Genomic DNA, 27,828 nt, shown 5'->3' on the forward strand with positions numbered 1-27,828 from the left:
CCAACTACTTTAACCACAGGAAATGACCAATCAGCCACAGAGGTCAAAATTGAAAAGCTACCATCCATCAATGATTTGGACAGCATTTTTGGCCCCGTGTTATCCCCCAAGTCTGTTGCTGTTAATGCTGAAGACAAGTGGGTCCATTTTTCTGACACATCCCCGGAACGTGTTACTCCAGAGTTGACTCCAAGGGAAAAGGTGATGTCCCCACCAGCTGCCTCAGACAACCCAGCTGACTCCCCACCTCCGGGCCCCCTGGGTCCTCCTGGCCCCTCAGGACCTCCGGGTCCTCCTCGCAATGTACCATCGCCACTCAATTTAGAAGAAGTCCAGAAGAAAGTTGCTGAGCAGAACTTCATTAAAGATGATTACTTAGAAACAATCTCATCTCCTAAAGATTTGGGGTTGGGACAGAGAGCAACTCCGCCTCCCCCACCACCACCCACCTACAGGACTGTGGTCTCGTCCCCCGGACCCGGCTCGGGCAGTGGTACGGGGACCACCAGTGGTACGTCTTACTGTTTGCGTGTGCTTCGTGTGACCGCGAATGGCCGTGGCTGCTGCAGTGTGAGCAACACCCTCCTCCTGCCTGGCAGCTGGCTTTAGAGCTTCAGCCATCCCTCCTTTGCTGTGGGTGTCCTGTGCCCTGTGGCATGTCCTAGTCCATCGAATGCTCGCGGTCATAGTGCAAGTCTGTGGATGTGTCCTGCCCTGCACTCCTGACCCTTAGGAGTGCCCTTCCACCCTGCAGATAAGAGCTCTATTTTTTAAAGAAAGCTGTGATGTCATTTTTAGAATTCAGGAAAGTTCTAGAAAGACAGATTTCACAGAAAATGTGCTTCAGGTTAAATATCTGATTTCCTCATCAGGTGTCTCCACAGGGGCCCTAGTTGTTGTTGTTTTTTTTTAATTCTTCCACTTTATTGAAATATAACTGACAAAATTATGAGATATTTACAGTGTACAATGTGATAATTTGATACACGCATACATTGTGAAATATTCTTCCCACCAAGTTAATACATCCATCACCTCACATACTTACCTTTTTTTTTTCTTTGACGAGAACATTTAAGCTCTACTCTCTTGGCAAATTTCAATCATACAGTACAGTGTTATCAACGATAATCACCGTGTTATACATTCGATCCTCAGACATTATTCGATTTATAAGCTTATAAATCTATATTTTTTCCAAAAGCCCTGGTTTTTGTAGGTATATGTGTTTTCTATTTCTTTTTTTGGGGAGGGGGGTTGGGAAACTATGTTAACTTCTCCATTTCAGAGACAAAGAAGTAGGATTTGAAAAGGAGATTTTAGAGGACAGCAGAAAAGAGGCTGCCTTATTGCGTCTCCAGCCTAATCAGGCTGCCGCTGAAACAAACTGCTCTCTGATGTCATCATTTGACAGGCTAGTCAGCCTATAAGGTCAGTTCTAAGTGTGGTGACAGGTGATGGAGCAGTTTGTCACAAATGTACCTTTTGGGACTCTACATGCAAATATTGCCATGGAATCTGATTTTTTTTAATTTGGTTTTCCTGTTTGAAGCTTCATTTTGTATTCTCTAATGATGAAAGGATAGGAACTGCCATGCATACCCAGGAAAGATCAAGAGATCCCTAACGCATTCTTCTTCTGTATCACTCATTCCATTCGTGCTCTTGTTTATCTACAAGATCCTCTGGTGCCTTCTCTCTTGTTCCTGTCCTTTTTGTTAGGTACCTTCTCAGGGGTGTCAAGGGCTATTTGTTTTTTATTTGCTTTGAAAGAGGTGACCAAGTTTAAATTATTCAAATCTATTAAGAGACAGCAAGGAAATATGTTTGTCTTTGTTCTAATAGTCATCATTGCTTCTGCTTTCAAGGGCACATCTTTCAGTGTTTGCTCTGCATTTGCAAATTGCTCTGAGCTTTAAAGTGAGAGCATCCAAGCTAATCAAGGAGAGGACTGGAGAATCTTCTGTACCGTACACAAAATCAGTGTTTTGTATCACAGGTGTTCCCCTCCTTCACCAGAAAGGGAAAACAGTTCAGTAATCAAATTTAAGTTTGAAAAACTGTGCTAAAACAAAATCAGCAGGTTTCTTTACCATAGGGTCCCAGAGAGCCTTTATTTTGCCAATAAGAACAACAGCAATAGTTTCTTTTCCTGGCTTTATGCTAAGAACTTTATGTACATCATTTCATTCCTACAACAACCTCATGAGGTGAATACTCTTATTTCCCCCATTTTACAGATATGAAAACTGAGGCTCATGGATGTTTAGTAATTTGCCTAAGTTTACACTGCTAGAGGTGATAGACTTGGTACTCATTCTCAGGTCTATCTGATCCCAGGCCTGTGTTCTTAACCACTGTGTCCTCTAGGAGCCCTTGCAAGGATTAGTGACAAAATATCACAAACTTGTCTGACCCTGACATGCACCTATATTACACACCGTCATCAAGACTGCCAAAAGTCTTTTCTCCAAACCTACTGCTTTGTGCTCCTTTCTGTATTTCTGGGGGTTAGAGCCCCACCTCCATCCTCTATTTCTTTTTTAGATCTTTTGGGGTGATGTAAGGGTCCTTACCTAACTGTAAAGATAATAAAAGGCCTCTAAGTAAAGCCTCCAGTTCAGACCTCAGCCCAAAAGAAGCTGGTTGTCCTGTGTCAAAGAGAGACATGTTTCCACTGTCTTGAATGGGACTCTTTCCTGGGCCAGGCTCTGAGTCTTCTGAAAGTCTTAAAGCTTTTCAAGGAATAATACCTTCTCTCCAGTAGCCTGGTCACTATACTCTACCCAAAGTAAACACCTTTCATTGGGGGAGGGGAAGACAGGACAGCTTTGTTACTCGCCAGGCTCCTCCAGCACCTTCTACAAGGTTCTGGGATATACTTGATTAATTGAATTGATCATTGATTTAATGAATAAATAGAGAAGCTCTAGCTTTCTTTCTGGAATCCTTGGCAGTTTTGTTGTCATTTTAATGTTTAACTTCCATATTCTTACTTAAAATTACTTGAAAGTGTTACCAGTAAAGACTATTGGTTCTTAATAATTGAGCTGGAAAATACTATACTTTGCTAATATTAACGAATTGAATTTCTAAGTGGAAAACCAAACTGGGCCAGTGAAACTCATGAATAAATAAAACTGTGCACCATTATCTCCTTAATTAAGTCCCAGTTTATTTGCTCATTAAACTTTTACTGATGAAATGTACACAGATTGGCAGAAAGATTAACTTAGGATTGAAACAATAGGATATGGTCTCATGTTTTAAAGATTAGTAATGTTTATCATTATCTGCTTTTTATAACAGCCTGATGGGAATAACTTTTCCTGTATATCTCAAATTGTATACCTACATTAAAAATTTCATTCACAGCAAGATGACTGTCACTGACCAAGTTTAGACAGTATTTGTGGATCGAAATAGTTACCTGCTGTTGAAAAAGTTGCAAGTTAAGAATTTGCTTCAAGAACTTTAATTTCCTTATGGCAAGGATTTAAAATACATAGTTTGGCCAGAATATTGCTTTACTGGAATGCAGCAGACACTGATTCTTGGCAAAGACTATCTCTTCTCCTGTGTGGGCTGTGTGCCCAGGGGATGGAATGGAAAAAGTGTTTCCTTGGCCTGTAGCAATTTTGGAGACCAGGGAAAGAGAAGTGTTAGTAAAGATAGAATGTTCAACATTTCCCAACTGGGGAAACTAAACCCATATTAAAAGATGCTAAACACAAACAGACACACCCCACACATCCATAAACAAATGAATTTGAACTACCTGGGGTTGAATCAAACAAATATATTTCCTAACTATAAGTTTTTTTAGAGCAGCAATGTCAAAAATGGAAGCCTTTAGGCATATGTGGATATTTTCATCTTAATGGCAATTAATTAAAATTAAAAATCAATTATTCAGATGCAGGAGCCACAATTCAGTACTCAGTGGGTACTCACTCAGTGAGTGGGTACACAATTCAGTACTCAGTACATGTGACTAATGACTATCTTATTGGACAGCACTTATTCCAGAACATTTTCATCATTGCAGAAAACTCCATTGAACTGTACTGTTTTAGGGCTTTTAATGTGCCAGTTACCTAAAAAGAAACATAGTATGAAAACTTTCCCACATATGTTTAATACTTTTGTCAAAGAAATAGTATAATTGTGTTCTAAGAAACACAAGTTGGGGAAGAATAATTCTTTGCATATTTCAAAGTACATATATTTTCATTCATTTGATTCTCCCCCATAACATTGTGATATACTAGCCTCATTTTACAATAAGGAAATGGAAGCTCAAAGGCAGGACTTGGCCACAGCTACAGATCAATAAATAGCAAAGTCAAGATCTATCTGACCTCAGATTTGTTGGATTCCAGTGATTACTTCCCCCCAGCTGACCCCCAACCCCACAACACACACCTCCCTCCCCCGCCCCACCACCACCCCCCCCCACCCCCCGCCAACACACACACACAACACAAAAAGAAATGAAAGTTGGAGCCGTTGTTTTATGGTCCTCAGGAGTTACCAAAGAAACTATGATGGGATTTCAGGTTGAAAGCAGCAGATGGATTGAGAGCATGTCAGTGGTGCCAACTTTTTGAATTCACTAATTCAAAGAATGTACATGTGATATTTAAAGCTAAACAATGTTGTCCAATTAGTTTCTAGCATTGTCTTGGGAATAAACACTGCTTGAAGGGGAAATGAAAGTAGAATTGAAGATCGAAGAATAAGGATAGAGATGTGCAAATAACCCTCTTTACTCTTTCAGTACAAAATAATTGTGTAATCTCACGACATCGTGTGAGGCCTTAGTTCAGTTATGAAATACTCCTTAGGCCCAAACTACCCTCTGCCGTCAAGCAGGGTTTTGCTTTTTAAAACCCCCTTGGTGTTGTCTAACTGCATAACAAATCAATGAAATCAATTCAGTAAAGAAAAAGTAAGTTAAACAGGGTACTCCAAAAGGAAAACAGCGCCAGTTAACTAGCCATGTTTTTATTTGCTTTTAGTTGTATCTGTATCAAAAGCACAAATTTTACCATCATCAACAACTGCCTTCCATTTGTGTAGTATTTTATGATTTACTTAAATAAGCATTTTCCATTTCGATTGTTGCAACTGCCTTGTAAGGTAGAAACATGTCCTATATTTTAAAACATGAAGCTGAGGTTCAGAGAAGTCAAGATCTTATAGTTGATAGGAGGCGGGCAGAGCCAGAGCTCAGGTCAGGACTTTTCTTCAGTTCCTTCAGCATTTCATACTGCCTCCATGATAACTTGTTTCCACTTTTCCAAGAATTACTGAAACTGGATTTTTAAATTTCCCTTTTGGAACTTGTAGGAAAAGGATAAGCAGCTGACCTTTTCCTGGGACTGACTCTGAAGACCATTTCTTGGAAATAGACCCTGGATAGACATTTTGACCCAACACGCATGACATGGTTTTCCAGCAAAATAGAACCCCCAAAACAGTTCCATAAAACTTCCAGACAAAAACTTTGCTGTGCAAACGTTTATTTCCCATCTCTTTGCTGTCACTTCTGGAAACATCCTAGGTGTAAAGAAAACTTTGTCGCAGGACCTGTCAAAATATCCCCTATTCTTTTATTCAAGAGAAGATCATCAAAATACTAAGGATATTTATATTGAGAGAAAAGTGCAGTCAGCCCATGGAAAAAGAAGACCAGGCTTTGTGCAAAATGTGGGGCTAAGGTCCACCTATAGCTATAAGATACTGCATTTAAAAACTCAGACTTTGTAGTTAAATAGGCCATTTGAACTATATGACATTGATCAAGTTATTGAATATCTCTGAGCCTTACTTTCCACTGAGATAGTAGAAGTATTTTCCTTCACAGCTTATTGTGGGGATGAAATAAGATAATGCACATAAAATGTGTAGCATAGCCAGCATAACTGGCCCAACAAAATAAAAAGTGAGAATACAGTTAAAAGTTGGTAGTGGTAAATAGGAAATATTGGTAGGGATGGGTGGTAATTAGTATGGTTTCACACTAATGTAATTACACTTACAATAAACCACACAGATAAACACAACAAACTCAAGATTTCAAACTGCTTTAAACAGAGGAACAAGGCTTTCATCCCCAAGGACTCTCCTAAGTTGGAAGCAGATCCTGAGATGATGAGTTTTGATGGTTAAAGTTTCTTGAAAATCTGAAAATTCAAAGATTCAAATTTCAAAGTTCCTTGAAAATCTGAAAATCTGGAGATGGAGGTGCTGGTCTAGGATTCTCCAGAGAGCAGAGTTTTGTGGTGTGTTGGAGGGGAGGTGGTGGGGAGGGGGAGACATTTTCTTTGGACAGAATTTCTTGGAATTTTCTTGGAGTATTTTGATACCTGTGCTTCTAACCAATGTGAAAAAGCCTCAGGAGTAGTTGGAACTTCTCTGACTGAACAAGAGCCATTTGGAATATTGACTTGATTTTCTTAAGATTGTGAGCCAGGTAGCTTTCCCATATATCCCGGACATATGCCTGAAGATAGGCAAACCCCTAAGTCTAGAGACCCCTCTGGTGTGCTCATCAGCGTGCATGCCGACCTCTGTGTGTCCTCTGTGTTTCACATGTTTGTCATTGACAGCCAGAAAAGTAAATCCAAGAGACTCTTAAAAATCATCACAAAAATCATCGCAGGCAACCTCTGCACAGACAGGCTCTTAAGCAGCCTCCTTTAAAAACCAAAATCCTCTAAACCCAATGTGTTTCTGTTCAGATTCCACACACAAAGTATGCTCACAATAGCTAATGTGCTTTCTTATATTTTGTTCTTTGCTTACCATCAAGGGTTTGCTTACATTTATGAAGTTACTACTCATATCAGAAGGCTAATTCTCTTCTACATGTTTTATAGATATATAAAGGTATTTATATACATGACACACACACATATATATATATACATACACACACACACTCACACACACACACTCACACATACACACTCTCACACACACACTCACACACACACACACACGGACTTTCCAGGTGGCACTTAGTGGTAAAGAACTCGCCTGCCAGTGCAGGAGGCAAAAGAGACGTGGGTTCGATCCCTGGGTCAGGAAGATCCCCTGGAGGAGGGCATGGCCACCCACTCAAGTATTCTTGCCTGGAGAATCCCATGGACAGAGGAGCCTGGTGGGCTACAGTCCATAGGGTCGCAAAGAGTCGAACGCACACGTATATACATATAATGTGAAAAATCTTTTTTCTTCAAGCTCTAACCTCTGTTTTCATCTTGGACATAAATTCTGAATATGTAAAGATCAAGAAAACGTATCATAAGTTTCATGTGTATCATGATCAGAATGAAAGCTACCCACTCACCCAGCCAAAAGAGTATTAAGTATATCTGTCACAGGGCGTTATAAAAGGATTTACCTTTCACTGGGTGTCACATGACAACAAAAGGCAATGAGCTTCAGCTTCAGCCATCAACCATAGTTCAACTGAGTGATTTTTTTTCTTTATTGAAAAAAAAAGAAACCCAAACCCCATGTGCTACAGTGCTGACTGTATTAACTGCTGAGGTGAAGAAAGTGTTGGTGATTAACATTTTACTGTGGGAAAGGAAAGGTGGATCAAGTGATAACAGCACTTTGGCCACCTGCGTCTCTAGCCTTTTCTAATACCAGTTTGTTTTCCAGGTGCATCATCCCCTGCTCGGCCAGCCACCCCCTTGGTTCCTTGCAGCAGCACGACCCCACCTCCACCTCCTCCCCGGCCTCCGTCTCGGCCAAAGCTACCTCCAGGGAAGCCTGGAGTTGGAGATGTGGTATGTTCCCTTCTGCCCTGTCCTGCTCAGAAGCATACAGTGGGAATGACAAACAGAGTCCAAATGGCTGAACATGGGTCATCTCAACTCCAGGTCTAAGCTTTACAGCACCTGCACCAATGGCCCTCATTGGGTGAAATCTGAAAGTCACTGCAATCAGAGAGTGTATTTCAATTGCCCTCAAATCTCCACCATCATTCAAGCCATGGCCTAAAGTAGTAGGAACAGGATCGTGGGGTCTTCAGTTCTTCCCCAGTGGGTTTGATGAAAATTAAGATAATAATACTCAATTGTCCTAAATCCTTTAGAATGGAAGGTGTTTCCTTTCACCGTATTTTCCTGATTTTGAAAGACTCCTAGAGAGGATAAGTCCAGATTTCTGACCCCAGACTACAGAGAAGTTATTGGTGGTATACACACTGGGAGAATATAAAGGAGAGTGGTGGCTCAATGAATTTTTTTGGAAGTTTTACATCATGTTTTAAAGCGAGGGGTGGAAAACATTCTGGGTGAACAATTAAGAGACTCTGGCAGAGGTAAATTTCTTTGGAATTCACACACAGGAGTCACAGGGTAATAATGATGTCCCTGACATCTGGTTTAGCCAGCACACTACAGTATTTTGTGTTCAGATATCTTTCAGTAGGTATAAGCTCTCACTTTATACTACTTACTTAGTCCCTAAGGGCATGTGAGTTCACCATCCTGAAACATCACTGACCACATCCCAGATCTCAGCTTCTCTTAATGTGATATATCTGTTGAGTGTAGCCCATTATAGATTATGTTTCCTCTGGCTCCATCCACAAGCTCTTGTACAGATACAATCAATTTCAATGAAAAAAATGGTACCACCCATCCTCTTTTAAGAGCCTGAGTTGTCATATCTGGAGCTGGGAGATGTTAAAATATGAAAGGAAGACCTGTGAATCTAACTTTCCATTTCTTTTCTTCTCCCTGCAGCCCCGACCTTTCAGCCCTCCCATCCATTCTTCCAGCCCTCCTCCGATAGCACCCCTAGCCCGGGCTGAAAGCACTTCTTCAATATCATCTACCAATTCCTTGAGTGCGGCCACCACTCCCACAGTTGGTAAAAATTATCTCCTCTCTTTTAATCCATTTGTGGTTTTGACTGGCTATTTTTTTATGATCTGAAAACCCTAACACCCTATGTTTCTGGTCAAAATTGTTTTGCTGTGTGTTTTGCTACTATCATCTGACTCTTCTTTTAAAAGCACCTTCTCAGCAAAGAAGGCAAATGCTTTACGCCAATAAGCAAGTAAAAGAATGTGGAATTCTCTTATTCTCTCTCCATACAGATGTATTCATAAAGGTAAAGAAATCATCAAATAAGATCTTGTAATTTAGATATTATTTAGATATCTTTGAGAGGAGAATGTTTATTTAAATTCCAACCATGTAACCCATCAGAAATAACAAAATTTAGAACTTTTCTTTTCTTGAAGCTTTCATTTCTTCATCACCTTGGTTCTGCTTATGTTGACAGATGGTATAAACATGAGCATTGTGGGACTTGAGAAAATGTTTTGACATTTTTTCTAGTGCTTTTCAGTGATGTGTGGTCAATTTTCCCCAAGAAATAAGTCATTGCTGGCATTTTCAGTAAATGCCTTTGTGCCTCTTTCCTTATGGTGTGATGAAAGTGAAGAGTTGAGAATGACTGCTCAGCTGGATGGTTTTCCCAGGTTTAAATGCCTCATTTTGCCTGGAGCATCTTCCCTCTTCCCAAGGCTGGTCTCTGTCTACCCACCTTCCTCAGCTCCTGCTGCTTTTCTCATGTTTGCATGGTGTCTCTGACCTCGACTTTTCCATTCCGTTTTTGCCCCTTGTCTTCCTTTATTGTCTGAATGCCCTCCAAGTCTCCCATATTAAGTCTCCCATATTATAAACCAGCTGGCCCATGCTGCATTGCTTGGGAGGATCATTAACCAACGCTGAATAAATTCCTGCTGCTACTTGCCAAAGAAGAGCATGCTACAGAGTTGTCCATGTGAGAAGTACTTTGATCAATCCTGAAGCTCTTCTGGAGAAGAAATCCCTCTTTTCCCAGGGAAATAAGTTACGATGTGCCTCTTAGGCCCCTAAAGAGAATTTCAACCTAATCACCTGCTTCATATTTTTAATCAGACCATCCCCAGAGAATTCTTCAAATTTGGTGAAAATACAGTCTGCTATCCAATTTTGTATGATTCATTAACAGACAGATATTTAACATGATTTATATAGTCAAGTCTATTCTTTATTTGCATCATCAGTTGGGGTAATTCAGGGCTTCCTATTTTTAGATGCCTATTAGCTAGTTTCCTTCTGGGTTTTGTTGTCGTTACTTTTTGTTTTTTCTGTAACTTCCAACCTTACTTTTGAGCTCTCTTTAATGCTCTTGATAACTACGGCCATTTCCCTCATTCCTGCTCTGTTGGTTTTCTGTTGTTTTTGCCTCAAGGTCATTTGTTCCACTCCCTCCCTGTGATTTTCCTGGTTGTTCAGAGAGAAAAGTAACAATAATAAATTGTCATTCAGACAGTAGACCTTAAGTGACCTCAGTTGCCTGTCTAACCTATTCCTTCAATTCACTGAGATTCACAGAGAAAATGGCACACAGAGCATTTGACCTGTGGCCATGTTTTGTATCATGTGTTTTTATACTCTCTGCTGCAGAAACCTTAAAACCTGGCCAGTGACTGTGATCCTCAGCACAGCTAGTATATATTCTTTCAAGATGAGCCATACAGGGGCTAAAAACAGAAAGAAAGAAAGAAAGAAAAAAGACCACCTAAGAGGCTAGTCGCATTGCTTCATTGCTGAGAAGCATTCTGATTTAATCTCTTCAGCTCTGTTATTTGTATTTGGTTTTCATCTTCCTCGATCTCTTGTTCTTTATTTCCTGTGGCTGTGGGTCACCTGACAGCCACTTCTCTCTGAAGTAAATGTGTTGTCAGTGACCACCCAGCAGCACCTTGTGTAATGTTTATCTCTCTTTGAAGAGATTGTACTTTGGCTGTTCAGCACCAAGGGGCTGACTGTACATGACTTGACTTGGTACGTCAACTTAAGAAAGTCAGATGGCTTGGGAGAGATGGAGAATTTCAGCAGCAAATTCTTGACTTCAGTGGCTCAACATTTCTCTCCCTCCACCATGATACTTTCTTGACATTTCTATGACACTTGTGTCAAAACAGGGACAAATGTGGCAAAAACTGGATACTTATTATTTGTACTTGCTTAGTACAAAGTTTAATATAATTCGAGGACTAAATTTTTAAAGGCATGTCTGATCTTCCCACAATTCATCTAAGAATACGCCCCTAGTAAGACATTGGACATAAAATTTTTTCATGAGACCTATGATTATAAATTAGTAAAACTGATGCCACACCTGAAAATAAGCCTTTCTATTTTCTATTCATTTTCTATTTTGAATGTGAATAAGTCACATTGAAATAATGAAGTGTTCCTTTGTAACTGTACTTCACTGAACTTAGGATACCTTCAATTAGAAGGTGCGCTATTATTTTATATATGACTGAAAAAGGGAGGGGAAGCTGCCAAATGAGTTAAGGTGCAATACTTTCTTATCATACTGATTTTAACATCCATCCTAATTTCAGAGAGGTTAAAAAGTCCACATATTAGCATGAGTGAAATATAATAAACCCCTTTTGTACTGAAAAAAAAGCTCACAGGATCTTCACTATTTGAAATGGTAGGGAGGGAAAGTCTGGTTAAAATTATGTGAATAAAGAAAATATTTAAAGTTATTCTATTATAAGATCCAGACTCTTAGACATTTAGAGATAGAGATAACCAAGGAATTATCTCTAATTGTAAATATCCAATTTATTATTTGCTTCCTATTTCTATGTGTGACAGTCATTTTTTAGATGTTTGCAAAACCTTCCTTTGCAATCTACCCCAATGCAAAATATAACGATAAAGACAATTTGTCTTCATTCTTAAATTCATTATTAATTATGTTTCTTCAACTGTTCTTTATGCATTTTTTATTACATCTTTAACATCCCAGGAATCAGTAATGAATGAAAAGTAATCCTTTACGGGCATCAGATGGACTTTGATGCTTCCTTTGGTATAGAACTTGGAGCAAAAGTGATTTGTATTCAATACAGAAATATTAACCATAGAATCTGAAACTTAAAACATTTCCTCTAAGCTTTTGTCTCTCCAGGCTGGGTGGAAATTCTGACTTAAATAAGCTTTTAAAAAACTATATCTGTGTTAACATCAATTATTCTGCACAAAAGGAAAGACCCTTAGAGACAGGTATTCTTGATCCCAATTTTAAATTCCCACACTTAATTTTAGTATTTTTCCCTTTTTTTTTTTTTTGGAAAAGCCTGTCTCCAATTCTGGCTTCCCCATCTCAGATCAATTGGAGACAGTTCCCCTGGTTAGCTCTTAACAAAATTTTTCTTCTTTACTTAATCTGATTGTTGCCCTTATTTAAATCAAGCACAGAGCTATCCAACCACCCATTTTTTAAATTCTAAAAAAATTTAGAAATTTTTTTCTAAGTCCTCAGTGTCCATGACCATAATAAAAAAAACGATAAGCATGCTGTTCAACCTTTAAAAACTATTCTTTTGTAACTTCAGCTCAAAGAAAAAGATGACAGTCTTGGAGCTCCTCATTTTAAGGAGATTGTAAATAAAACATCAGTTTTTCAAAAGAAGGAATATTCTCCACCACTCCTCACTAGTAGGTAGGAAAAGGCACTGTTACAGTCAGCTACTGGCAGTGTAATCTTTTTGTGCCCTATTTTCTAGGGGTATTATGGGGTGTCCTTCTTAGTGCCAGTTCCTATTCCTCTGCTGTAGATATTATAGGAGTTGCATTCACTTATTCTAGCTGCCAAGGAAGTCACATGTGTGCTAAAAACTGATTGTCAGGGACTTCCCTGACAGTCCAGTGGTTAAGAATCTGTTTACACTGCAGGGGGCACAGGTTCCCTCTCTGGTCAGGGAACTAAGACATTGCATGCCATTTGGTGTGGTCAAAAATAAAGAAATAAATAACATGGAGAAATAGCATCATCTTAGTATTTTAAAACAGCTGATTGACAGGTGCTAGTTTAGAGCCTTAAGAACTGACAAAGTACTTTTCCTGCCTTTTTCACTAAGTCTAAGAGCCAAGCTAGTAGAATATTTTCTAAGAAGCATAGTTTATGAAGTAGTTGTACTACCCTCATCTATTTCCTCATCTTATACTTCTCTACATGGTAGGAAAGATTCTCCCTTACTTGTCTTGGTACAGAATTTATTCAGTTTTCTGTTAAAGTTGTAATAATATCCTTCAGATCTGTGGCACTGATGGATCTAAATCGCATAGAGTAAAACTTAAGTTATCTGCATTTGTTTGTTGGGAAGGAGGGAGACCATGTACGTACATTCAGAATGCTTGGAGTTCATAGCAACTATTGTGACCAATTTAATACAGAGACATTTGGCCATGATCAGTGCCATAGCCAAAGATGGAATTACAATAATGCTGTTCAAAACTAACAATCCATAAGGACCAAGGACAGGTGCAAAGGCAAATTGAAGTTGGATATTGATGAAGTTGAAATGAGAGACTTGATTCAGGGACCTCAGATTCATACTGTTGCTTTTTTATGATCTCATTAAAAGCCTCCTCTTTCCCCATGGGGAGGCAGGTGCATGCTGGGTGATCCCATTGAGCTGCCAGCACTCTGTCAGGAGGTTCTGTTGATGGATATATGTCCAGTCACTTGAGAATTGTGTCTGAGTGAAATATACTTGCACAAGTCAATTATTAATGACAGTGCCTTTAACAACTCCCTGAAAAGGTGGGGGTGTGATTTCTTCCATGGAGTTGACTTCAGCAAATTCACAGATGCTAAAATCTGGCATTTAAAAAATTTCCATTTCTGCTCTTAGACTCATCATGAAATAAACACATCACTTTTTTATACTCTGTCCATAATCCCAGTGTCTTGGGTTTTGTTTCCTTTTTTCATTAAAATCATTCCTGTGTTTTGATCAGTAAAGTGCATTGCTTGATTTCATTTGAGATTTGTATTTGTGTTTTTATTTTCATTCCTTTATATTTCTTTGGTTCAAAGTGTCAGAAGATGATGTTTTTTATGACAAACTGCCCTCGTTTGAAAGGCGCTGTGAAACGCCTGCAGGTATGGTGCTAGCTGAGTGATCTTTAGATATCTAGACTTTAAAAATCCAAGCCATTATGCCATCTGAATGCTAAACTTCATGGACATGCTGCTCACCTCATGAGTGTCCGGTGCCTCTCAGATGCACTGTCTACTTACTGTTCATCATGAAACTCATGCCACTGAAATGTTTTTTTTCAAGTGAACATATTATAAAGCAGTAGGTTGCATGACAGTTTCTCAGTGAAAAGGTTCAAAAAAGGGGAGAGGCTACTGCTTTGTGAACTAACAAAGGGAGGGATAATTTAACTGCTCAGAATTACATATCCAGTGATGGCTTTTTTATTGAAAACGTAGTAGAACACCATTAGTAATCTTGTTTTTCCTGTGGTACATAGGTAAAGGGTGTTTTGTGTCTGGTTGCCTAAGGTGATTCCAGGGAAGGGAATGGAAGATATATGGCGTCTTCCATGAACTTTCAATTGATATGCATTGCTGTTGTCACTGAAAACCTCAGCTAAGTTTTATGTAACCCGTAACTCCTAGTTTCTTTTTTAAAACATAGAAGGGGATGACAGTGAAGATGAAATAAACACAGCAATTGCTGAGTGACAGTTTTCCCAAACTAGTGCAGTTAAAATATGCTGACGCCCCTGCATGGCCAGGAAGACTTCTGCTCCGTGCGCATCAGCACCAAGTACCAAGCTGCCAGCAACACGTGCCTATCCCTTTAGGCCTACATAGCTTTGCTTTTGCTTTCTATTCCCCAAACTAAAAAAACAAAAAAAACATAGTTTGCCAGCCCTCCCTTTTCCCTGCACGCTAATAGCATGCAGTGCCTCCGCCCTCCCCTTAGTGAGATTAATGACCTGCTCTGTAACTCATAATGTGTCCTTCTCTCTCCCTCTCCTTAACCTTTCCCATCCCGCTTCAACTCCTGGCCATACAGAGAATGAACAGCCTTCCCTCGTTTGGTTTGACAGAGGAAAGTTTTATTTGACTTTTGAAGGTAAGTAGTACATAGCATACCAGATTCTAATTTTCCCTCCCCTCATGCTTTTCCCCATTTGCATTTTTAAAAATTCCCAGTTTTCTTCAAAAGACCTGGTCTCACTTTCTATATAAAAATGCTATGGCTACTTAGAAAATATTAAATACTAAAGAAAATACTCCATGAATTTGGTTTGTATGAGATCTCCAATTTTTCGTATTAAAAAATTAAAGCTAATTTGCAGTTACTATTGGTTACTTAATTAACTGAAATAAATTGAAAAAAAAAAAAAAACCACCTTTTTTGGGCAAGGAACTTAACTCTGTCAACCAGGGCTCTTTCCTAACTCTTTTGCAAGTGCAATGAAACAAATATAAGGACATTTTTGGTTGGAACTGGCATTTAGTTTTGTTTTGGATAATTAATATTTCAGGTACAACATCCATTATTGTAAAATGTAAATATATTCTTATGACAAGGAATGCTGCATGGGAGATCAGAAAAATGAAAAAAAGAAAAAATATTTTCATAAGTTCTATTTACAGGTTCTGATATGGAAATTGTAACTGGAATGACTAGTAAACTGGGCAACTACCACTGGACTTGCCATTTTAGAAGATGAAAGAAAATATACATAAGTGTAAAGTCAGTTATCTAACCTCAGTGTTGGGTAATTTGTTATTTCTGCATTAAAGATTAGCATTCTTCTGTCTTATATTTAAATTCTAAATCATTTTAACAGGCCAAGCATTTGATAAAATGACCCATTTAAACTAATGGTATAGAAAAAATTAAGTAAGTGAACTTAACAAATGGACTATCTTATACATATTTATCACTTAAGCCTTCTACTTTCTACAATTTTAAATAGCTAAGTTTATCTTGGGATAAAAAGTTGGCAAACAAAATTTTTACTCAAGAATTGATTCTAAATATGGTCTTTGTATTTCATGATAACAAAAAGAACTTCTCTAAGTTAAGTGTGTTTTAGCACAATTTAAAATATTAGAATGACTGGCACAAATTCTCAAATAGTTTGTGTGGTGTGACATTTTTCTCTTAACAGTGACTTTTCTTTGCAAGATGGTCCCTTTAGCTTGGAGTGGCTTTGCTAGTAGCAGGAAATATTGTCTGATTCAAAGCTTCCCAAATACTGATGTCTCTCCTGGCTCAGGCAGAGAACAGGTGGATAGACAATCTTAGAGAAGGATGAATATTTTCCACATGATGTTGGAAGCCTTCATTGCCTCGGGTCATTAATTTTGTAATAACCAAGATGCAAAATCTACAAACTTATGACCTTCTAAACTTTCTCTTCAAATTAGATGAGTAAAAGTGCCCAGGTGTCTTTTTACTGATCAGCACATCTCACAGGAGACACTATGACTGAATAGGTTGATGATCTTGACATACTGCCAATACCTGCCTATATGAAGGCTCTTCTCTGGTTCAGCTTGACTGCATTAAAGGTTGTAGTTTACCCTGTTTTAAACAGGAAATTAAGCCATGTGCTACTGGCAACCTTCAAGTAATGTCTGGGCTCCAAAAAAACTTTCATAGTTTTTTGTTGGTACAGTTTGTTATGGCTTTAGAGCATCTATTGGCTGGTTTGCTTTTATTTTGGTTAGGATTTCTTTAAACCAAAGAAATCCAAGAGATAGACTTTTTGTAAGATTCCAGTCTAAAGACAGCTTTCGATTGTTGGCTTGTTTTTAAAATATATCATCAGTCAAACATAAGTATTAATAAGCATGTGGAATAACAAAGTGAACCACATTTTTTTTCATTTTAGGAAAAGAAAATATTTCTTAGTAGATCTTGGGGGTATCTAAAGTTGGTAGGTAATTGCCATTCTAATTAGTAAAATCCAAATTCCTGAAACATTTCAATTTGAGACAAGAGAAGTCACACAAGGAAAGAGGTTGAACAGAAATTAATTGAAATCTCTAGCTCTGTGTTAGCTTTATCTTGGACTTTGCTCAAGGCTTGGAAGTATAAACAAGGTTTTCCAAGGGACTATAGGAGAGGTCATGTCATGAATATGTCGTACTCATCTATCAAGAAATGCTCATGCAAATTAAAGTACATTTCAATGAACTTTAAGGGAAGACTTAGGAGGACATCTTACCCCCTGAAACTAAAAATAACACAAGGGTGGCTATCTTTTAAGAATGGGAAAAGGCTTGTTTTCATGGTTTATGTAAATTAGCCTCAGGTAGTTTTAGCTAATGCAACCTGGAGTAGTTTTTTAAAATCTTCTGCTGTGATGATAAAATGGCATAGAAACATGAATTGTTAAATTGCCTTAGAATAGTTCCCCTACTCAAATTTTAAACTACAAAAAGACACGGTCATTCAACATATTTTATTGAATAGCACTTCTAGTATATTCTTCTAGGGCACTCTGGCTTTACCCACATTTGTTATTATTAATGTTAATTATCATTATCTTCAATTCTTTATTTAGGGAAGAGGACCAGATTCCCAGGTCAAATATTCATTTGTTCTAAATAACTTTTAAGTTATTTGTTGGCATGTAAATAGTATTTTATCATGTTCAAAACCTTAGCCTGTCATATCCATTGCTTTTTCTTACAGGCCTCTGGTCAGTGGGTTACCCAGTGAGTGTTTGAGCCACTTACCAATCAACCAACTAACTAACGAACTTTATGAACTTATTTGGAAATAACATGAGATGCTTCACACTTTTAAATTTAACTTAACAAGAGAGATAGAAAAGTGTTAGACAATGCTTCTGACTCATAAGAGCTCCAAAGCTTGTCTTAATGGTTTAGTTTTAAACAATTTCACTGAAATTTCAACCTATTTAAGTTGAGCTTAAAAAAAAGGTAAAGGTTACATAAGGTAGTACCTGTTAAAATTCATTCATCCAGGAGTATATCCTACTGAAGCTATCAAGTCTTCTGAGATGAAAGGAAGGGAAAGACATTCCATAAAAAGTAGAAAATGTGACTATTAGCTATTTGAATAATTCCCTAGAACATTCAGACATCAAAATGTTTCCAGAAATGTGCTGTCCCTCTCTTTGTTTAGCTTATTTAACTACAAAATCATCTTGTATCTGGTCATGAAAAACAACAACCTACAACCATGGATTCTTGTAACCTTGTTCTGAAGATTGCCTCTCTCCTCTGTGCATACAGCCACTTGCACCCTCCTCTCTAGGCCACTCCTCCCTCTTGTTCACTGGTCTCACTCCCAACACACCCCCGGGAAAGTCACTTAACAACACCCTTGTCTGTACTCCCAGGCTCTTTGCCAAACTGGCCCACCTGTTGCCTTCACTGCATCCCCGCTCTCTCCAGGGGCCATCACTTCCCCTATAACACTCTCCACGGAAAGTTCATCAGTCTGCTGTAGGCTGCATGAGTTCTTCCAACTCTCCATTAAAACTTCCAACCCTCTCTCCCCATTATGAAAAGTAGCCATCTGCTCATTTCACCTTTTATTTATCACTGTTCACACTGACCTACAGAGCATTTCCCCTGCATTCGTCTATAGGCTTAGGGACACTGGCAGCTCCCTTTTCACCCTCTTCTCTACCTCACTCCCTAGCTTCCTTTTGTCACATAGATTCGATGTGGGTGATCCATCAACATTCTCTCTCAAGGACTTCTTCAACTTCAGTTCCAATAAACTTTCCCCCCACTCAGTAACCCACATGTCTGGCCACATCTAAGAAATGGCCCCTACTGGACAGTATCATTTCAGCTATTTCAGATCTAACAATTTGGCCCCCTTGTTGTAGTACAAGAACTGTACTAGGCATGATTCTTTCATTCAATTAGCTGAGTACTATTGTGTGCCAGCACTGTTCTAGGCACTCCCCTGCAGGGGGAACAAAACAGAAAAAATTCCGAGTCACTGCAGAGCTTATGTTTTAATGTGAAAAATCAAAAACAAGAGGATAAGTAAAATATGTAGCGTGGAGACAGTAATAAGTTCTACAGAAAAGAAATAAAATAGGGAAAAAGAATGGAGCATATAGGGGTTGAAAATAATTAAAGAAGAGGAACTGAGATAATAAAAATAATGAATAATAATAACTAATACCTGAGTCTTTACTACATGAAAAATACATTTTATCTAATATCTCATTTCATCCGCACAACTCATGGATGAAGAAATTCTGATTCAGATAACATATGTGATTTTTGAGAATCACTCAGCCAGGAAGAGGAAGAGTAGAGACTGAAATCCAGGCTGCCTAGCTGGAGACCTGGCCTGGTGCTCTGCTTCATGTCCATGATATCTCATTTAGCTTTTGCGACAGCCCCTTGAAATAGGTGATGCTGGTGGGTTTCTCTAACTCTCCTAACCTTCCAGTTTCCCAGTCCCCTGACTACACATTATCTTTGACTTTGTTGAACCCTCTAGTCTTATGGCCACCCCACTCGCATCCAATCCACCAGCCAAACCTACATTCAAGTTTATTCATATTAGACCCCATGAAGGAAAAGTATGTTTCTGTACAATGGAAGATACACCTTCCTCTTTGAAATTGTGTTGTCTATATGAAAAACTCAACTCTTTGACATTTTAACTTCTGACCTCCTTCAATGGGTTATTAAATATCCCTACTTAATAGTTTGTAATACATAATCTTAGTCATGGGCCACTCAAGTTTCTTCCCCCTAACATAGTAATCCTATAAGAAACAGGTCCAATTTTTCACAGATGACCAAACAGATATTAATTCATTCATCCTAGAGTCACTGGAGAAAGGAAACTTGAAAGGCATAAGCAATTTTATGAGAAGGAGCCATTTTGCTAAATTCGCAATATTCTTCTAGTGGAAATTGTCCACTAATTGCCCCCACCCCACTGTTGCTGTGCTGGACTTAGTCGTGTCCGACTCTTTGTGACCCCATGGACTGTAGCCCACCAGGCTCCTCTGTCCATGGGGATTCTCCAGGCAAAAATACTGGAGTGGGTTGCCATGCCCTCCTCCAGGGGATCTTCCCAACCCACAGATCGAACCCAGGTCTCTAGCATTGCAGGCGGGTTCTTTACCCTCTGAGCTACCAGGTAAGCACTGTCCCCCACCCCCCGACTGTAGGCCCTTCTCAATCAATAAATTTACTGAACACTCAACTCTACAAACACAGTGTTAAGTACAACCAAGTTGGGGAAAATTACAGAAACGTGAGAAACAGTGATACAAGACTGTCTTCATTGAAAATATTAAAACTGCCCTCCCTAGCTATTTCAGATTTTTTAATGTAAACTACAGTGTGATTATGAAATGCAAAATCTTTTCTATTCACAATTGAAGGTCACAGAGAGTTTTAAAAAAATATCCTAAACCTGTGAGGAAGATTTAAGTGGAGCAGAACCTATAAAATGTTCTACCAGGCAGGTCTGCTGATGGCTTCAGAATTCTCTCGACCTTGGGACTTCCCTGATGGTCCAGTAAGGCCCATTACTTCCAATGCAGGGGATGTGGGTTCAATCCCTGGTTGAGGAACTAAGATCTGACATGCTGCACAGCCAAAAAATAAATAAGTACCTAATGCTGGTTCCCTGGTGGTTCAGATGGTAAAGAATCTGCCTGCAGTGTGGGAGACCTAGGTTCAATCCCTGGGTCAGGAAGATCCCCTGAAGAAGGGGATGGCAACCCACTTCAATATTCTTGTCAGAGAATACCAAGGACAGAGGATCCTGGTGGGCTACAGTCCATGGGGTCACCAAGAGTTGGGCACGACTAAGCGACTTTCACAATGCTGGTTCCGAGGCTCAAAAGCAAAACTAGTAAAGTATTTTTTGAAAAAACGATTCACTTGACCTCTTCACAAGTAATTCAGTTCAGTTCAGTCGCTCAGTCATGTCCGACTCTTTGCGACCCCGTGAATTGCAGCACGCCAGGCCTCTCTGTCCACAAGGAATTAGTAGTTCTGAAATTCTCTGGGATTGACCAACATGCTGATATTTCCCTTAACTTCCTGTTCTTTGAGGCAGGTACCTTATATCATTTAAGTTTAGTGTACGACTGTCATGCTGGAGATAGACTAGAAAGTCGGTAAAAGAGAAGCCTCTTTCTTTATTCTTCTCACTCCTGATACCAAACATGTAGGGTGTTTCCCTTCACACTAAACAGTTGGGGCACTAACCATCTGGAGTCAGGCAGACCCCACAGGTTAAGGCTCAGCCCCACCAGCCTGTCTCCTCCCTTCACATACCAGTCACAAGTCTCAGGTCTGAACTTCTCATGGACCACCTATAAATTGAGTGTTCCCCATAACCATCTCCTGGGGTTCAATAATTTGCTAGGACAACTCACAGAACTAGGGAAGTGGTTTACTTTCTATTTCCTATTTATTCTAGAGGATACAATGCAGGCGCAGACAAATGAAAGAAATGATGAGGACGAAGGCTCAGAGAAGGGGCCATGGAGCTCTCCTGGGGGTGTGCCCTTCCAGTACGTTGATTGTTCATCAACCCAGACGCTCTCCAAGCCTCATTGTTTCAGAGGTTTATTATGTAGGCACAGTTATGTGAAACATTGACTGTTGGTGATTAAGTCAATGTCCAGGCTCTCTCCTCTCCCCAAGATTGGGAGACAGGACAGAAAGTTCCATTCCTCTAACCAGCCAGCCTCCATCCTCCAAGAGTCACTTCATTAGTAGAAATTCAAGTATGCTTGAAAGAGGCTTTTTTATGAATAACAACCCCCACTCAACCCTTTCACTCAAGAAATCACAAGAGTTTGAGGAGCTCTGTGCCAGGAACTGGAACAAAGACCAAATATGTGTTTCTTACCATCATAGTCAGCAAAGTGCTCTCTGTTTTAGCCTTTGTGTCCAAGCCAAATGATGTGAATGGGTTGCTAGAGATGACATGAATGTGCAAAATTCATATCAGAATTATATCCAATTAAATACCTGCGGGAAAGCTTAAGAGTAGTTAGCAGCTTCTATCTCAGGTCACCAAGCACAGGGTCCCTAGTTGGTGAAAAGATGATTTTATTTGGGTTCAGCATGTGCAGAGTACTGCAGCTGATACCAACACTGCTAATAAAATATCATGATGAGTCCTTACCAAGGAGAGCTAATTACTGCTAATTACTCCCTGGCCTTAAACTCATATAATCCATACAGCGACTGTGTGGGTTCATATTTTAAAATATTATTCACATTTTATTGATGAGTAACGAGAGGCACTGAAAATTTAGGTAACTTCCCCCAAATAGCACAACTAGTCACTGGGTAAATCCATTCAAGGGGAGTTAGTGTTATGTTATAAAACCAATACTGCTAACCACTGTAATGTTCAAATCTTCACTGTGCCACTGAAAAATACTGTGATCTTGGGAATTTAATGTCTCTGAGTTTCTGTTTTGTAATTTTTAAAGTGGAAGCTATAATACCCACCTAGCTGGGTAATTAGGAAAATCAAGTAAGAGAGATTTTTGTTTGTTTCTTTTTTAACATACTGCACACTATGAAAGGCTTTTTGGTTTGGTTTTGTGTTTATTTAGACTTTATGTTTTAGAGCAGTTCTAAGTTAGCAGTAAAATTGAGGGGAAGGTACCGGGATTTCCCATTCACCCCCTGCCCCCACACATGTACAACCTTCCTCACCCAAGTGGGACATCTGTTACAGTGGATGAATCTATACTGACACAGCGTAATCACCTAAAGTCCGCAGTACACATTAGGGTTTACTCTCGGTATTGTGTATTCCACTGGTTTGAACAAATGTATCTTTAATTATGATATCCAGAGTTTTTTTCACTGCCCTAAAAATCCTCTGTGCTCTGTCCATTCATTCTTTCCCAGTCCCCCAACCCCTGGCAACCACTGATCTTTTTACTAGTTCCATAGTTATTCTTTTTCCAGAATGCCATAGTGTTGGAATCATATAGTGTGCAACCTTTTTCAGATTGGCTTCTTTCACTTAAAAATATAACTTTAATATTCCCTCATGTCTTTTTATGACTTCACTGCTCTGAAATGTTTTTATTTTCCATACTTTGAGTTTGCATTCAAACTGAATGAGGAGAATTAAGGCAAAGGGCCAAGAAAGTTCTGTGCCTTACATGCATTTGTTTCTTATTTCTGGCATTTTCCTAATCTCAAAAGTGACCGCTTGGGGCTCTGGGAGTGACTAAGGCCAGGAGTTTCCTTTCGTATTTCCATCAGACTCACTGTAGTAAATGCCATAATAGAATTATAAAAATATGCTGGAAATGTATAAATAATGGATAAACTTTTAACTGGGAAAAATTTGGTAAAGCTTCTTAGAGACACAGGGGCTTTGACCTGACTGACAGTAAGGGGCAAGGAGGACTTCAGATACCGAAGACTCTTCCAATTTAAAGAATGATTTGAGCAAAGGTGTTAGGGTGAGTGAAATCCATGTTATTCTCAGGGATGATATCCACGTTTCACCCAGGAATGACATCTATGTTACATTCAATAAACACTGGTAGGGGCCAGGCATGTTTTAAGAAATGATCTTGAAAAAGACTAACTAGAGCTCATATTCCAAAAGATTTTAAGTACTGAAAGAAGGGATTTGATTACAACCTTTGTGCAAGGTGGAACCTTGAGAAATTTTTGAGGATGGTAGGATCATCTTTGATTTTAAGGATTAGAGGAATTTGGGGTTTTAATGAATAATTCAGGATAAGTAGTAAAGAACCGACAGTACTGTTTTCATCGAGATATTTGAAAAAAGCTATAGGGGTAGAAACATTGGACATCTAATTGGTTGTGCAGAGGGGCTTCCCAGGTGGTGCTCGTGGTAAAGAACCCGCCTGCCAATGCAAGAGATGTAAGAGATGCAGGTTCGATCCCTGGGTTAGGAAGATTCCCCAGTGAAGGGCATGGCAACCCACTTCAGTGCTCTTGCCTGGAGAACCCCATGGATAGAGGAGCCTGGTGGGCTACAGTCCACAGGGTCTCAAAGAGTCAGACGCAACTGAAGTGACTGAGCGCATATGCACAGGTTATGGGAATAAGTGAATACTTCGATTCTGAGACACAGGGAGAAGGGTGCTGCTGTGAACCAGGGGAAAGGAGACTCTAAGAGCCCTGGATCTGGTCAGAAAGAATGAACTGCTTTCGAGACATCTCAGCTTTGAAGTCCTGCACACCATCCCTTGTATATGAGTCCAGGATGTAGACAGACTGTGGAAATGTGGGAATTATTTTTGTTTGGAGATGAGGGCTGAATCCAGGGAGGGGAGGGCTCAGCCTTGGGACAAACCTGTATCATAGGAGCCATATGGGAAAAAGAATGCCTTGGAATTTGCTCCGTTGTATCTTTTCTATAAAGTGAAGTCGCTCAATCGTGTCCAACACTTTGCGACCCCATGACTATAGCCTACCAGGTTCCTCCATCCATGGGATTTTCCTGGCAAGAATACTGGAGTGGGTTGCCATTTCCCTTCTCTAGGTGATCTTCCCAGCCCAGGGATTGAACCCAGGTCTCCCACATTGTAGGTGGACACTTTACCATCTGAACCACCAGGGAAGTCTTTCTCTAAATAGCCACACAAATATTAATATATAGCACAAAAATATATCCATTAAATATTGTCAATGCACAATATTTAATGGATATATTTTTGTGCTATATATTAAGTACCTAGATCTTTTCCTGATCTGTTTTCTCTCAGTTGTTCGCGAAGCAAGGAGCGTGAAAGAGGGCGCGCCTAACTAGCTCACCTGGCTACACCCTGAGTGTGACCTGACCATTAACCTAAGTAACAGGAAAATCACAGATACCAGCCTGGAAGGACCATATCATCTTCTTGAATGCCATTAGAGCAAATACAAGTTAACACAGATGTGACATACTGCCTCTTTTCGCTGGCTGTTACCTGTCCATGCCTTTTGTCCAATCTTCTCATCTGTCTTATCTTCCATCTTTTCCTCCCGACACACACACATGCACACTGAAAACTGAACATCATATGAGACTGAAGAAATTATTAATACTTGTCGTGTCCATCAAACAAAAAAGTAATAACTTGTATAAACTTTACAAATAACTGAGTAAAAAATTTTGCATTTCTTGGTTTATAAATAGAAATAAAATTAGGCTTTTTAATAGGACACCAGTTTTCTTTTTCCACGAAGTAGGAGCTCTTGCAAGAAAAATATGACAATCCCTGCCTATCCCCACAGTAAACTTATAGACATATAAATCATGTTCAAAAGGAGGAATTAGTTGCTTGTTATGATATAATAGAGTTTCTGAAATACTCCTCATAGTAGCTGCAGTGTGTCTAGACATGCTCATAGTTAATATTCTTTAGCAGGAATTAGGGCTATCTTCATATGTTTATATGGATGTGCACAAAATTAATTATGATGGATACATAGCAAAATGCTAAGGTTTACCATGCTTACTAATTCTACAACAGGTAGATACCTGATAGGAAGGACAATGAACAAACCTGTAGAACATAGCCTTGATAATTGCTATAGGAACAAATATTGTTTTGGCTATATTTATTCAGTCAGCAAGTAATTACTGAGTCCCCACTGTGACCTCAGTACTATGAAAGATACTGTGGTTTCAGTCGAGAACAAGACACATCTCCACCTTCATGGAATGTAGAAGCCAGATGTTAAACAAGTTGTTACAATAACATACATGGCGATGGTTATAATTCAGGAGTTACAGGGCTTTGAAGGCACCCAGAAGAAAGACAACCTGGCCTAGAAGCTAGGGAGAGTTTCCAGAGGAAGAAGAAGGCATGACTTTTTAGGCTACAAGGAGTCTGCTTTGAAGAAAGATAAAAGGTTGCCAAGTTAGAGTTCTAATAAAAAATCTTATGTAACATGTAAATGTTAACCTAAAAGTGTATTGGGTATTATCCTAGATATTAAAGCTAGAATAAGAGTTCCTAGTTAATTTATATGGGTTTACTCTCAGTACACACACATGCATACACACACATATTTGTATAGATAGAGAAAATATGTGGAATACACATATACTTAGAAAGAGAGAATGTGTGTGTGTCTCTGTGTGCACACGCATTGGCTTTAGCATTAGCCTTCTGGGTCTAGTTTGAGCATAATGTGAAAAAGCTGGCTTAAAACTCAGCATTCAAAAAACTAAGCTTATGGCATCCGGCCCCATCACTTCATGTCAAACAGAAGGGGAAAAAGTGGAAACCATGACAGATTTTATTTTCTTGGACACCAAGATCACTGCAGATGATGACTGCAGCCATGAAATTAAAAGATACTTGCTTCTTGGAAGACAAGCTATGACCAACCTGCTGCTGCTGCTGCTAAGTCACTTTAGTCGTGTTCAACTCTGTGCGACCCCATAGACGGCAGCCCACCAGGCTCCCCCGTCCCTGGGATTCTCCAGGCAAGAACACTGGAATGGGTTGCCATTTCCTTCTCCAATGCATGAAAGTGAAAGGTGAAAGTGAAGATGCTCAGTCGTGTCCGACTCTTAGCGACCCTGTGGACTGCAGCCTACCAGGCTCCTCCGTCCATGGGATTTTCCAGGCAAGAATACTGGAGTGGGGTGCCATTGCCTTCTCCGATGACCAACCTAGACAGCATATTAAAAAGCAGAGATATCACTTTGCACACAAAGATCCATATAATCAAAGCTCTGGTTTTTCCAGTAGTCATGTATGGATGTGAGATTCAGACCATAAAGAAAGCTGAGTGCTGAAGAAATGATGCTTTCTAATTGTGGTGCTGGAGAAGATTCTTGAGAGTCTCTTGGACAGCAAGGAGATCAAACCAGTCAACCTTGAAGGAAATCAACCCTGAATATTCACTGGAAGGACTGATGCTGAAGCTGAAGCACCAATATTTTGGCCAGCTGGTGTGAAGAGCCAACTCAATGAAAAAATACCCTGATGCTGGGAAAGATTGAAGGCAGGAGTAGCAGGGGGCAACAGAGGATGAGATGGTTGGACAGCAGCACTGACTCAGTGCACATGAGTTTGAACAAATTCCAGGAGATAGTGAAGGTCTGGGAAGCCTGGCACACTGCAGTCCATGGAACTGCAAAGAATCAGACACAACTTAGCAACTGAACAACAACAAATGATGTGACTTTAGGGAAGCTACTTAACCTAAGTCTTAGTTTCCTTCTCTGGCTATTTGGAATGGTAATGGTATTACTAGAAAATAGTAACATGTTTCATAGAGTTGTAGTGCTTGCAGTCAGGATTCAATAGTCAAGTACAAGGTCAGTGCACACAAAGTGCTCAACAGTGATTAACTCTTAACACCCTTGTCCAACTTCCCACATCCCTGGTCTGTTTTGTTTGGTTATTGCCTGCTTTGGAGAAGATCGGGTTGTTGCATTCTAGTTTTCTTCCACATAAAACATCTGGCAACTCCATCTACTGAGAGTTGCTACACGGCCCTCCCACCCCTTTGTCAGCAGGGGCAATGAGCAGTCTTTCCTGCCCTGTGTGTGCTGCAGGAGAATGATTTGGAAGCAGAAAGCCTCCTCCCTGCTGTACACTCACCCCCCACCTCCACCAGCCTCCACCAGACCCCATCATTAAAGCTAACTTGCTGAGACTAATGATCTGCCTGCTGATACACTCCTTGGGGTGCTGTGTTCATTGCTGATGAGAGATGTTGGAAGAAAATCTGTTACCATCTCCTTTACAAAGAATTTGTAAATCAAGGCATTTCAGCAGATTTGACAAGTGGTTTCAACTTCCTAAGGAAAGAATGGAGAAGCTAACAATCACCAGAGGGATCTGTTTTTCCTTTGCATGGTGGAGCCTTCATTGTGCGATAGCTTTTTTAAAATTGAAGTATAGCTGACACACAATATTATTTAAGTTACAGGTGTGAAATATAAAAATTCACAATTTATAGTTATTATTAAATATTATCTATATT

General features: G+C 39.5%; 1 protein-coding gene across 8 annotated transcripts in view; it reads left to right on the top strand.

Annotated features, from left to right (window-relative positions):
* Positions 1–27,828, top strand: part of SGIP1 (SH3 domain GRB2 like endophilin interacting protein 1) — a 232,570-nt gene that overhangs the window by 158,356 nt on the left and 46,386 nt on the right. For 3 of the 8 annotated variants that reach the window (XM_018045259.1, XM_005678301.3, XM_005678299.3), the window contains 3 exons: positions 7,678–7,805; positions 8,769–8,895; positions 14,921–14,980. In XM_018045259.1, the coding sequence (XP_017900748.1) occupies positions 7,678–7,805; positions 8,769–8,895; positions 14,921–14,980 (315 nt within the window). Of the gene's footprint in view, positions 1–19; positions 512–7,677; positions 7,806–8,768; positions 8,896–13,926; positions 13,993–14,920; positions 14,981–27,828 lie in introns of all 8 variants that reach the window. The other 5 variants (XM_005678298.3, XM_013962765.2, XM_018045247.1 and 2 more) reach the window with 4 other exon arrangements.

This window comes from Capra hircus, chromosome 3 (assembly GCF_001704415.2).
Source record: "Capra hircus breed San Clemente chromosome 3, ASM170441v1, whole genome shotgun sequence".
In the NCBI taxonomy this organism is placed as follows: Eukaryota; Metazoa; Chordata; class Mammalia; order Artiodactyla; family Bovidae; genus Capra; species Capra hircus.